This window comes from Acipenser ruthenus, chromosome 39, assembly GCF_902713425.1.
Source record: "Acipenser ruthenus chromosome 39, fAciRut3.2 maternal haplotype, whole genome shotgun sequence".
NCBI lineage: Eukaryota > Metazoa > Chordata > Actinopteri > Acipenseriformes > Acipenseridae > Acipenser > Acipenser ruthenus.
Window position 1 is genome coordinate 6742037 of NC_081227.1, and position 13001 is coordinate 6755037.

At 50.9% G+C, this 13001-nt stretch overlaps 1 protein-coding gene across 1 annotated transcript; it reads right to left on the bottom strand.

Annotated features, from left to right (window-relative positions):
* Positions 1-1035: 1035 nt before the first annotated feature.
* On the bottom strand, positions 1036-12756 carry LOC117966511 (V-set and immunoglobulin domain-containing protein 10-like 2). The gene is made up of 12 exons (XM_059009791.1): positions 12441-12756; positions 10485-10838; positions 9984-10259; positions 7499-7774; positions 6393-6653; positions 5357-5617; positions 4847-5137; positions 4243-4575; positions 2716-2838; positions 1779-1803; positions 1462-1559; positions 1036-1308 (listed from the first exon to the last, which is right to left on the bottom strand). Exons 1-12 carry the CDS (start codon positions 12514-12516, stop codon positions 1184-1186), a joined length of 2499 nt encoding a protein of 832 aa, XP_058865774.1. The 5' UTR covers positions 12517-12756; the 3' UTR covers positions 1036-1183.
* Between the last annotated feature and the right edge of the window lie 245 nt (positions 12757-13001).

Genomic DNA, 13001 nt, shown 5'->3' on the forward strand with positions numbered 1-13001 from the left:
ATACTGTACTGTATTGAATGTGCTGGCTCTCAGATCCACAGCGCTGAGTTCTCTATACTGTACTGTATTGAATGTGCTGGCTCTCAGATCCACAGCGCTGAGTTCTCTATACTGTACTGCATCGAATGTGCTGGCTCTCAGATCCACAGCACCAGGGTCTCTCTCTTTTGAACCCAGTCTGCAGGATGTTGGGTCGTGTCTTTCTGCCATGGCCTGGTGTCCTGCTGTCAGGGGGGAGGGGGGCTTCAGATATCCGATCGCCTGAGAGCAAGGGAGATTTGATCTGAGACTCGAACCCTGACCTCTCCCAGCCCTTTGTGTGTGTGTGTGTGTGTGTGTGTGTGAGAGAGAGAGAGAGAGAGAGAGAGAGAGAGAGAGAGAGAGAGAGAGAGAGAGAGAGAGAGAGAGAGAGGAGAGAGAGAGAGAGAGAGAGAGAGAGAGAGAGAGAGAGAGAGAGAGAGAAGAGAGAGAGAGAGAGAGAGAGAGAGAGAGAGAGAGAGAGAGAGAGAGAGAGAGAGAGAGAGAGAGAGAGAGAGAGAGAGAGAGAGAGAGAGAGAGAGAGAGAGAGAGAGAGAGAGAGAGAGAGAGAGAGACTCTCATCCACACACACACACTAGGGCGAAGAGTTTTATCACATGTATAAAACAAAATAACACCAAGACCCAGAACACATAAATCACGTCACCCATCCCTGTATAGAGCCTTTATTACTGCACTGAGGGGAAAATGCACTTTTCAAACCATTTGCACACAGTGGTGTGATCACACAGGTGTATATCTCAAGGCACGGCTACCATAGTGAACCGTGTTTCTATTCTAAACAATACTGCATGCCTGGAGTTGATAAACAGCAGCTTATATGAAATCAATTGATGCATAAACTCCACGCCCCTGGAGTTCCAAGGACATTTTTATAACCCCACCCAGAACCCGGTCCTGGCTTCCCATTGGTTTACAGAGCTTTCCAAAAAAATACCAGCAACAGTCTAAACAGAAAAACTCACTGCTGCTAACTGATACAAAATAAATAATAAAAAAAGGACATGAACAACATCATCACTGAAGAGCGCATCAGAACCGGAGCAGGAGCGTGTAAAGCAGTGAGACCCTCTTTGTGGGAGGGGCTTCCAGGTGATTTCTTGACAGGATTGGTGCAGGGCTGCCTGAGCGGAGGGCGTGGCTCTCACCCGGTCGCCGTGACGGTGATGGTGACGTTGACGGGTTCGTTCTCGTCTCCCGGGGGTGGGGGCTGGGGAGGGGCTTCGGCGGAAGGGGTGGGGTCTGCAGAGTCCGTAGCGACAGCCCCCTCTGTTGAAAGTGAAAAGAAAACATTAGTGTCCTGACCGGGGATTGATTGATGGAGACAGAGAGACAGAGAGACAGAGTGAGATGCAGAATGGCACAAGCGTCTATAGACAGTGGAAGGGTGGCAGGACAAAGAGACAGACAGACAGGGGTTACCCGTGTTCTGTGGGGTGGGCTCCCCTCCGTCCTCGCTCCCCATTGCCCCCCACTCATCTTCAGGGTTACTGATATTCTCACGTGACTCCGCAGGCTGTCTGAAAACACAACGACAAATCACAACACACACACAACACACACACAGCATGACAGACACACACGCACACACACAGCATGACAGACACACACACACATCACAGACACACACACATACACAGACAGACACACATACAACATCACACACACACACACACACAGAGACGTGCTTGCGTTGAGGGCTTCAGCTGAGGTGATAGAATCGTATGAGCTATACTTACATTCCAAAAAACATGTCATGTAAGCCTGGAAAAGAAAGAGAAGCACAAGATTCAGGGTTTTTTAAATTTTTAAAATTAAGCCTCATCATATTGAATGCGATAATACTGACTTAATAAAATAAACCGATAGAGTACAGTGTGTTTCGTATTCCACACAGCTCAGCACACCATGTACCAGTGACTCAGGGTCATGGCAGCACTGTACTGTATATTTCACACTGTTACACATCCAGAGAAACGCTTATCAGATTGCAATGGAATCTATTGGGTTGCTGACATGCTTTCTGTATGGGAGCCTTGCATGCAGACCTGTACACGTGCTGCAGGTCACACAGTGCTAACGATCCCTTAGAAAAGTTTGCCGCTGTGTTTTTGCATGGCAGTTTTCCCATGCTTTTCCCATGGTTATACTTTTCCCACAGTTTACCTGGTTTGCCAGGTTTATTAAAGTGCTTTACTATGCCTCAGGTTTTTATTTACAATGCTTCCCTATGCTTTATCATGCCGTCACTGTGCTCTATTACACTTTGCTATGCCTTTACTATGGGTAACTTTTCTAAGGGATCGCTGGACTGCCCTACTGGACAGCTCTGTGAGATGGGCTGTGTGTGTGTGTGAGTGTGTTTGTGTCAGTGTGTGTTTGCGTGTGTCAGTGTGCGGGTGTGTGTGTCAGTGTGTCAATGTCAGTGTGTGTGTATCAGTGTGTGCGCGTGTCTGTGTGTGTGCGTGCGTCAGTGTGTGTGTGTGTCAGTGTGTGTGCGTCAGTGTGTGTGCGCGCGTCAGTGTGTGTGTGTGTCAGTGTGTGTGCATCAGTGTGCGCGCGTGTGTGTCAGTGTCAGTGTGTGTGCGCGTGTGTCAGTGTGTGTGCATCAGTGTGTGCGCGCGTCAGTGTGTGGCAGTGCGTGTGTGTCAGTGTGTGTGCGTGCGCTGTACTCACGGGGGTTATTGTCACGGTTGCGTATGATGTATTGGAAAACCAGCATGGTCCCCACCGCGGCGACAATCATGCCCGCGACGGCGGCTCCGATCACAGCGGGGTACGCGTTGAAGGGGGGGTCCGCTGCAAAACACAACGCGCTACAGCTGGACGTTTCTCTCTCTCCATAGAACAGGAGATGCTCTCGTGAAAGGGGCTGTGTGGCAGAAGTGCTTTATACAAGTTCACTTGATTTGTGACAAGCAGCTGAACGAGCGAGAAACAACCACGATGCAACTAAACTAAACTCCAGAGTTATTATTAAAAGGAAGCTTTTGAAACAACATCTGATATAAACTTAGCACTGACTTGCCAATATTTAGACAAAAGTACACGAGGTGGCCTATATACAAACACCCCCCCTCCCTGACAATATGCTTAATCCAGCTATTCAAGCAAGGTGGACTGCGTTAGCACAGACTGTAAAAGTATCTATGAACAGAATTTCATAACGTTGATAACAGAGACATAAACTCACACTCCCACATACACAATGTACAGCTTCAATAAAGTGTAATTCTTTATAAAACACAGGTGAGAGACCATGACAGACAGCACAGGTCACATGACAGGGGACAGAGACAGGACAGGGGACAGAGACAGGACGCGGGACAGAGGACAGCAAGGTCACTGAGAGTTCAGGGGGTCACACGACGGGCACGCGCCTTCACCTGAAATCAAGGAAAAACAGAGACGTTAATAAAAGCTGACAATGTTAATTTATGACCTCCCACGCCGGCAAGCTGCAGCAGGAGGTTAACAGCTTTCGTTTTTGGCAAGCAGGATTCAAGGGGAGGGCGGGGAGAGAGTGCATGTTTTGCCACTACTGTTAAAACGAACTTTGCAGAAACAAAGGGCACTGCGGGGATCCGCTTTCGTTCTGATGAAATGGAAACAATGATGCATGGCAGAAGAAGAAACTGATTGGTTTTATTTTTGTGTAAAACCTACAAAAAAAAGTGTCATAAAAACTACGACTATGACTCTCTTCTTTCGACACAAGCACCTCAGAAAAGCACTAATAATGAGTGTTTGAAATGCAGAGGCTGAGCAGTCAGGCTGCTTTCTCTGTGATCTGCTGACTCGAGATCAGAAGCAATGCCATTGCAGAGGAAAGTACTGTGCCAAGGGTGGAAATAAAGACTCCCATTGCATAGCAGCTTGATCCGTTCCTGGTTTTACAAGAACACACCTGACTGAGATGGTTACCTATACACACCGGGGCTAATCAAGCTGGCAGTAAAACCTGGAATGGGTGGCACTGCTGTGCAATAGGAGTCTTATTTCCATCCCTGACCCGGTTACACACAGCGATTGCGAGCGGCCAGGAGACTCAACACACAATGCAAGAAAACATTTTGCCTGCTGAGCTCAGTAAATACCTACTTAGCACAGAACTGTAGCCGCTTCTGCTAATTATAAATGCAGGTTCACATACTGGGCATGTAGATGCCTCTTTGCTGCTGAGGGTTGCTGGGATCTCCTTACCTGGAGTCTTGACCTCAGAGGGGTGGCCCATGGTTCGGTGATTGACAGCCATGATCCGGAAGGCGTAGAGCGTGGTGGGGTCCAGCCCGCTGAGCTTGTGGCCCCTGACGTCAGGGTCGATCTGTCCGGCCACCGTCTCCCAGGAAGGGGCTCTGTCCTGCTTGTCCGCTGGGTCTGTCCCGGAGGACGGGGAAGACTTCCTGGCCACCTGCCTCTCCACGATGAAGCCGGTCAGGTCCCCGGAGCCCCTGGTCATCCACTCCAGCTCCACCTCGGTGCGCTGACGGGAGTACAGCAGCTTACTGATCGTAACGTTGGGAGGGCTGGGGTACTCTGAGAGGGGGGGGGATTAAAAGCATTTATTTCAATCCTACGGTGAGGGGGAAGAGGGTATGATCACTGAAATAAAATCATTAATTACTTTCCCTAACGTAAAACAGATCCTGCACCCATGAATTATTAGGGGACTACTTTACCGTGACGGAGTGCTCGTTTGTTTTTAATTTTTAGGTTTGAATAGCGTATTCTACCACGTCTGAGGTCTATGAAGTGCCACCAGCCCCTGTGAGGGTGTGGCGGGTGTGTGTGTGACGTTTCCACTCACTCTTCACGTTGAGTGTGATGGGGATCTGCGCTCCGCCCACAGCGTTGGTTGCTGCGCACCAGTATTCTCCTCCATCGTGGTTGCCGTCGGTCTCGCGCACGGTCAGGTTGGACCAGGCTGCCTCGCGCTGCAGCAGGTATTTCTGCGGGGCGTCCCACACGTTCTGGTTCTGGTTGTTGTACCAGATGATCTCGGAGGCCGGGTAGGTGGCCTTGAGGACGCAGGTGAGCTGGACGTCGCTGCCCTCGAACACAGAGACCACGCTGCGCTGAGTCACCAGCACCGGCGCCTCTGAAACACAAGGGGGCGCAACATTCATTCCAGCTCTACCGCCCTCTACGGTTTTATTGAACATGAACGCGATTTTCTTCTATTCAGTTTCTATAACGCGGTCACAGCGGTTGCACAGCCCTCTCCCTTCCCCCTCCCGTCCCTGTCGCTCCCCCCCTCATCCAGTTTTTGCAAAACACAAACTGTTTTATTCTTTCCTTCCCTCTCCCCCCCTCTCACCCAGTTTGAAGCGGCACTCCTGGCTCTGCACGGTGAGCGGGTGTTTTCCGCGGCACACAAACTCCTTCCCGCTGTACACCCCGCTGGACTTGAGGACCAGGATGTTGGCAGCCTCCTCGGAGCTCCCCAGGACAGTGCCGTCACCCGCGGACCACCAGAGCAGGGCGCGAGGCAGACCCCCCTCCCAGCCGCATGACAGCATCAGGTACTCGTTGTTCCGCGTGGCCACGGCGAAGCAGCGAGGCGCACCCTGGGGAAGCACTGTGCAGCCGCAAATCAAATGAGACGGGGCAGAGAACACTGACAGGGGGCTAGGGGGAGCTAGAAAGGAAGAAAGCGCTGGGCTGCAGTGTGGAAGGCAGAGGATTTGAGGAGCTCAGTGGTTAGATAAAGAAAGCGCTGGGCTGCAGTGTGGAAGGCAGGGGGTTTGAGGAGCTCAGTGGTTAGATAAAGAAAGCGCTGGGCTGCAGTGTGGAAGGCAGGGGGTTTGAGGAGCTCAGTGGTTACATAAAGAAAGCGCTGGGCTGCAGTGTGGAAGGCAGGGGGTTTGAGGAGCTCAGTGGTTAGATAAAGAAAGCGCTGGGCTGCAGTGTGGAAGGCAGGGGGTTTGTGTAACTACGGGGTTAGTAATACCAAAGATTTTGTATAAGCTGTTCTATTTTCCATATTAACCATTATCCCTCGTTAGTTCCTATAAGTTATCAGCAACTTATTTATCTTCCAAATCAATATGCATGTAGCACACTTTCTATGCAATACATGCAGGAGAGCCTCATTAAAGAAGTCAATAAAATAGCGGCGCTGTGTATTATTTTACATTGAATCCACCCCTTTCTTCCCTTATATGATGTAAATGTGCAGTTTTCCTCTGGTTTTCCCCATGGTGCTTTTATAATAGTTTATCCTGGTTTGCCATGCTTATTAATATGCTTTGCAGTGCTTACCTATGCGTTACCATGTTTTCACAGAGACTCTAAGGGTTAATGGAGAACTGAAGCCCTGAAGCTCTCGAGCCCCCCACCTCTGTGGTACTCACACGCTGAGGTGTTGCAGCTGGCCTCGCTCCTCAGCGCAGGGTGGGACGGCAGGCAGGTGAAGGTGGTGTTGTTGGGGGTCTCTGTTCCGGTCCTGGTTTGGGTCAGGTTGGAGAACGAGCCAGCACCCAGATCCCTCTCCCCCGGTCCGATCCAGCGCAGGGACGCCGGAGGGTACCCCCCCAGCCAGGAGCACCACAGACAGAGATGAGTGTAATTGTCAGCGGGGAGGATCGTGCACGCTGGCTTCTCATCTGGCAGATCTATGCATGGGGGTGCAAAGAGGGCGTGGGTAGCCTGGGCAGGAGAGGCTGGCTCCTCACCTAAAGTTCTTTCACTTTAACTTTAGCAGTCGTCTGTTTCACAGACCCGTCACACGTTTTCGGTACCAGGATTGGATAGGCTTGGAGACTGAACTGCTCGCTCCCTAAGAGAAAGGGTGCCTCCCTCCAGTCCATGGCAGGATGGAGTCGTGTGCACACATTGCCAGAGCTCGTTCTATCCCTGCTCCGGGGGTACTAGCAAGCATGACAAACATTTCAAAAACTAAACAAGCTGAGCAATACGACAGCTGACAGACAAACCAGAGTACCTGCTGGCTGGAGACTCGGTGCTGGACTTCCTCTCACCTGCGTTGAGGGGGGCAGGTTCCGATGCCTGTGGCTGGATCAGTTTATCCACCAAAGATAGAGGAGTGCCTGCCTGGGGCAAGCTGTGCGTGCGTGTGAGGGGAGTGCCCCACCCAGGAGGGGATGGGAGGGAGGAAGAAAAGGAAAGACAAAAGGGTTAGGATGAAGGAAAGAGAAAAGCTGAAGAAGAATGAAAACGGAATAAAAGAGATCGGAAAACGTGAATGACATAAAAAAAAACAGAACGGGAAAGACACAAATCAGAACGACAAAAGCACACCGAACCAGACGGGTGGAAATGTGAACCGAATAAACGATACAGGAGAGATGAAACGCGTGTGCGGGGGGGCGAGAAAAATGAAAAGATTGTACAGGAAAAAGAGAGGAGAGGGAGGGAAAGAAGCAAGGTGAGAACGAACGTGATGACAGTACGCCCGCGCGGCATATAAAGCCACACCGGAGGGGGCGGCGGGACTCACAGTAGACGGTGAGAGTGACGGTGGTCTTGGTGCGCGTGTTGAGGAAGGAGTTCTGGGCCAGGCAGGTGTAGTACCCCGTGTGTCCGCGCAGGATCTTGCTGATGGTGAACTGCTGCCCGGAGAACACCTGGGAGTTGTTGTAGAACCAGATGTACTGGCTGGGTGGGTTGGAGGGCGCCTGGCAGAGCAGGGAGACCGTGTCGCGCTCCACGGCTGAGTAGCCCTGCTCCGTCACCGCGTACGGAGTGATGTTAATCGCTGGCTCGTCCGGGCCGTCTGTGGAAGCAAACGCAGGGGCCATTACAGTGTAAACTGAGATCCACTAGAACGACCTACAGCAGGGCGGCCGCAGGATTAGAATGAAGTACTTCACCATTGCTACTGTCTGTCTGTCTGTCTGTCTGTCTGTGGCAAGGTATTTTATTTTTAATATAAGGTACTATATCACGTCGGCGACACATTTTTTTTTATTTAAGATACATACCGGTAGATAGGAAACTTAACATGGTATACGTGTGCACACAGTGACTGAAGGGGGTATGGAAGTGTAACTAGACAGAAATGAAACCTAGAAATGCCGCTCAGTGTTTAAGCACGATTGAAACCCATGCTGTGGTCCAGATGTGCTGTGCAGTGTTCAGACTGTGCTGTGTTCACGCAGTGGTCGGCTGTGTTCGTGCTCGGCTGTGTTCATGCAGTGCTGTGTTCAGGCAGTTCTGTGTTCATGCAGTGTTCAGGCTGTGCTGTCTTCATGCTGTGCTGTGTTCAGGCTGTGCTGTGTTCAGGCAGTGTTCAGGCAGTGCTGTCTTCATGCTGTGCTGTGCTGTCTTCATGCTGTGCTGTGCTGTCTTCATGCTGTGCTGTGTTCATGCTGTGCTGTGTTCATGCTGTGCTGTGTTCCTGCTGTGCTGTGCTGTCTTCATGCAGTGATGTGCTGTGTTCATGCTGTGCTGTCTTCAGGCTGTGCTGTGTTCATGCTGTGCTGTCTTCATGCTGTGCTGTGCTGTCTTCATGCTGTGCTGTGTTCATGCAGTGCTGTGCTGTCTTCATGCTGTGCTGTGCTGTCTTCATGCTGTGCTGTCTTCATGCAGTGCTGTGCTCATGCAGTGCTGTGCTGTGTTCATGCTGTGCTGTGTTCGTGCTGTGCTATGCTGTCTTCATGCTGTGCTGTGTTCATGCAGTGCTATGCTGTCTTCATGCAGTGCTGTCTTCATGCTGTGCTGTGTTCATGCTGTGCTGTGTTCAGGCAGTGCTATGCTGTTTTCATGCTGTGCTATGCTCAGGCTGTGCTGTGCTGTTCATGTTGTGCTGTGTTCAGGTAGTGCTGTGTTCATGCTTTGCTGTGTTCATGCTGAGCTGTGCTGTGTTCATGCAGTGCTGTGCTGTGTTCAGGCTGTGCTGTGTTCAGGCAGGCTGTGCTGTGTTCATGCTGTGCTGTGTTCATGCTGTGCTGTGCTGTCTTCATGCAGTGCTGTGTTCAGGCAGTACTGTGTTCGTGCTGAGCTGTGCTGTGTTCATGCTGTGCTGTGTTCATGCAGTGCTGTGCTGTGTTCATGCTGTGCTGTGTTCATGCAGTGCTATGCTGTGTTCATGCTGTGCTGTGTTCATGCAGTGCTGTGCTGTGTTCATGCTGTGCTGTGCTGTCTTCATGCAGTGCTGTGTTCATGCTGTGCTGTGCTGTGTTCATGCTGTGCTGTGTTCATGCTGTGCTATGCTGTCTTCATGCTGTGCTGTGTTCATGCTGTGCTGTGTTCATGCAGTGCTGTGCTGTGTTCATGCTGTGCTGTGCTGTGTTCAGGCAGTGCTGTGTTCAGGCAGTGCTGTGTTCATGCTGTGCTGTGCTGTGTTCATGCTGTGCTATGCTGTCTTCATGCTGTGCTGTGTTCATGCTGTGCTGTGCTGTGTTCAGGCAGTGCTGTGTTCAGGCAGTGCTGTGTTCGTGCTGTGCTGTGCTGTGTTCATGCTGTGCTGTGTTCATGCTGTGCTGTGCTGTGTTCAGGCAGTGCTGTGTTCAGGCAGTGCTGTGTTCATGCTGTGCTGTGCTGTGTTCATGCTGTGCTATGCTGTCTTCATGCTGTGCTGTGTTCATGCTGTGCTGTGCTGTGTTCAGGCAGTGCTGTGTTCAGGCAGTGCTGTGTTCGTGCTGTGCAGTGCTGTCTTCATGCAGTGCTGTGTTCATGCAGTGCTGTGTTCATGCAGTGCTGTGCTGTCTTCATGCTGTGCTGTGCTGTCTTCATGCTGTGCTGTGTTCATGCAGTGCTGTGCTGTCTTCATGCAGTGCTGTGTTCATGCAGTGCTGTGTTCGTGCTGTGCTGTGCTGTGTTCATGCTGTGCTGTGCTGTCTTCATGCAGTGCTGTGTTCGTGCTGTGCTGTGCTGTCTTCATGCAGTGCTGTGTTCATGCAGTGCTGTGCTGTCTTCATGCAGTGCTGTGTTCAGGCAGTGCTGTGTTCGTGCTGTGCTGTGCTGTGTTCGGATGCACTCACAGATGATGTCCAGCCAGACCGTGTCGCTGCGCTCCTGGTTCACCTCGTTGCTGGCCAGGCAGGAGTACCAGCCCGTCTGGTTGCGATTGACCACGGTGAGGTTCATCAGGCTGCTGTTGGACTCGCTGACCCGGACCGACACCCCGTCCCGGCCCTGCCGCTCCCACACGAAGTTTATCGGCCCAGTCCCGTTCTCTACCGCACACACCATCCACAAGGGGGCGTTCTCCACCGGCGAGGACTCACTCAGCTGGATGAAGGGCTTCGATATGGGCACTGCGAGGGGGAGGCAACGACACACAGTGGTCAAGGACAGCGGCCAAAGATAGCGTCACAAAAGGGTTAAGGTCAGCGGCCTGAAAAGCCCCTTCGTTTAAGTTAAATAGACCGCTTTAAGGGACAGCGGCTCGTCGTTACAGCACAGTGGCCTGTGTCGAGGTCAGCACCGGGCAGTAGTTCTATAAATATAATTAAGAAGAGCAGGGCTACTTACTCACTTACCCAGCACGAGCAGGTCTATGTAGAAGTAGGTGAGCTTGGTTTCTGTGCTGGTCTCGTGCAGTGCCTGGCAGGTGTACAGTCCCTCCGCAGACTGCTTCAGGTTGTCGAAGACCAGAGAGGCGCTGTCGCTGATCACGCTCAGGTCTCCCAGGCTGCTGGCCAGCTTCTGCAGCTTGGGGCCCTGCCCGTAGTTATAGACCACCGCCTTGATGCTCTCCGTGCCCGGCTTGGTGAACCCCCAGATGAAGATGTTGGGCAGCGTCTGCCCACACTCCAGCATCACCGACCGGCCCACGATGCCCTTGGTTTGGATGTGCCTGTACTGAACCTCCCCTGGGTCCAGGATCATAAGACCTGCAGGGAACACGAAGACCAAGCTACCTTTGAAAATACCGACAATGGCAATGCAGTGCAGATACTGTGCAGTGCAGATACTGTGCAGTGCAGATACAATGTAGTGCAGAATGGAGAGGCTAGACACAAACCATTACCCATCTCTGTAGTCCAGAGGCCAGACCGGGTCTCATGCTGATGTCAGTATTATTAACTCAGCAGCCGCTAGGAGGAGATTCATTGCATTCTCCTCCTGCTTCATCACAGCGTGTCCTTGAGCAGAAACCCAAGTGCACATCCACCTGGGTTCAGGAGGGCGTTTCACTGCAGAGCCCCACAACCCGGATCCACGTGCCTCTCCAGTCAGCATACATGTTACAGCTTATAAAGAATGCAGGCTTTCAATTACCCCTTTCAACCACAGGGGGCAGGATTCTGTCTCTGTTAAAATGCCACTCTTATGGCCCGTTGAACCGAATGGAGAGTGAACCGCTAGCCTCAATCCTTCCAGTGACAATGCAGCATCCCTACATGATACCACAGTGGTAATGTCTTTAAATCTAGAGAGGATACATGATGACTATACAGTATATATATATAAACCCATGCACTCTGTTGCAGTGCTGCTACAGTATTATTATTATCTTGTAAAAATTGTAAGTCACCCTTATCCAGGCGACTTACAATTGTTACAAGATATAACATTATTTTTAACACATTATTTTTTTCATACAATTACCCATTTATACAGTTGGGTTTTTACTGGAGCAACCTAGGTAAAGTACCCCCACCTGGGATTGAACCCACGACCCTCCGGTCAAGAGTCCAGAGCTCTAACCACTACTCCACTGCTGCCCTATACAGTACCTGGGCACTGCCTGGGTTGCTCAATATCTGCTGCTCAAGCTCCTGGTCCTGCTTGTGTTGGCATTGCTGGTAAAGCTGCGGCCGGGTCATGTTTCATCTCGGTAGAGCGCTGGCATTGTGTGATACTTCTGTTATGAGGTCAGATCTCAGAAAGATAGACCAAGCAGCAGGGTCAGGCTCGCATCATAATGTATTAAGATATGGGGTCTGTTGAAGAGACCTAACCAGCAGCTGATCTGAATGCCGACGGCAATTAACTCCACAGTAACCCTGCTGGTGTTATTCCTGAAACGCACACAACGAAAACACCTGCCTTACACTCTTCACTCGCGGACAAAGAGTGGGCGAGAAATACACTCTCAGCTTGATTCGAGGCAGCCACTGAACACTTAGAAACATACATTAAAGCCTCCAGAACTTCAACACACATTAACATATACGTACAAGGTAAAAGTTAGAAGAAACAGCAGAGAACTACCTGCACTAGACCATGCAAAGCCCTCGCTGGTTTACCCCTGCAGAGTTGCAGATTTGTCATTTTGCAGTTTTCTACCCATGTTTTTTTTTTAGTTATTCTTTGTATTTAATATGGTTTTATTTGACTATGCTTGACCTTACCTCTCCCAGCTTGTGCAGTGCCTACCTGCGCTTTACCGTGCTTTCACTGTGCTCTGCTTTTAATATGGTCAGCGTTTGTAAGGCTACCAAAGCAAAGTGTAGTCTTTCAAAACTGCTTAGAGGGTGTGAATGACTCACCCTGAGCGAGGCTGGGCAGGAGACAGCAGAAGATTGTCAACCAGAGAGCCCGGACCCCCGCTGATCCATCCCCCATTGCACCATGACACGCTGAAGATCCCAGGAGAAACAAACGAAAACAACTTTCTACTAAGAGAAATAAAATCCCTCCTGAATTCCAGTCCCAATCCTTGATATCTGCCTGTCCGTCTGTCTCTGTCGGCTCTCCCAGATAATGACAGCGGGAGGGAGGGAGGGAGCGAGTGAAGACCTGCTTTCAGAGCTTCACCCGACTCGGGATTCATTATTCATCCCCCTCCTCCTCCTCTGAGATGGGTGCTGGTATGTGCTTGGGTTTCAGGACGATCGCTCTCATCTATTATTGAGGAGCTGATGATAAACCCCGTCTCCATTTCACCCACACAGAGACTGAACCTCAAGTCTGTCCAAAACTGACCCGTCAGAGCTTCCAGAAACCACATGAAACACAAACACTGAGTGGAGAAAGGGTGGAAGGCACGCAGGTCTCATATACTGCTGTAAAACAATCTGCAAGTGTAATGGAAGTCCAGCATGTCTATA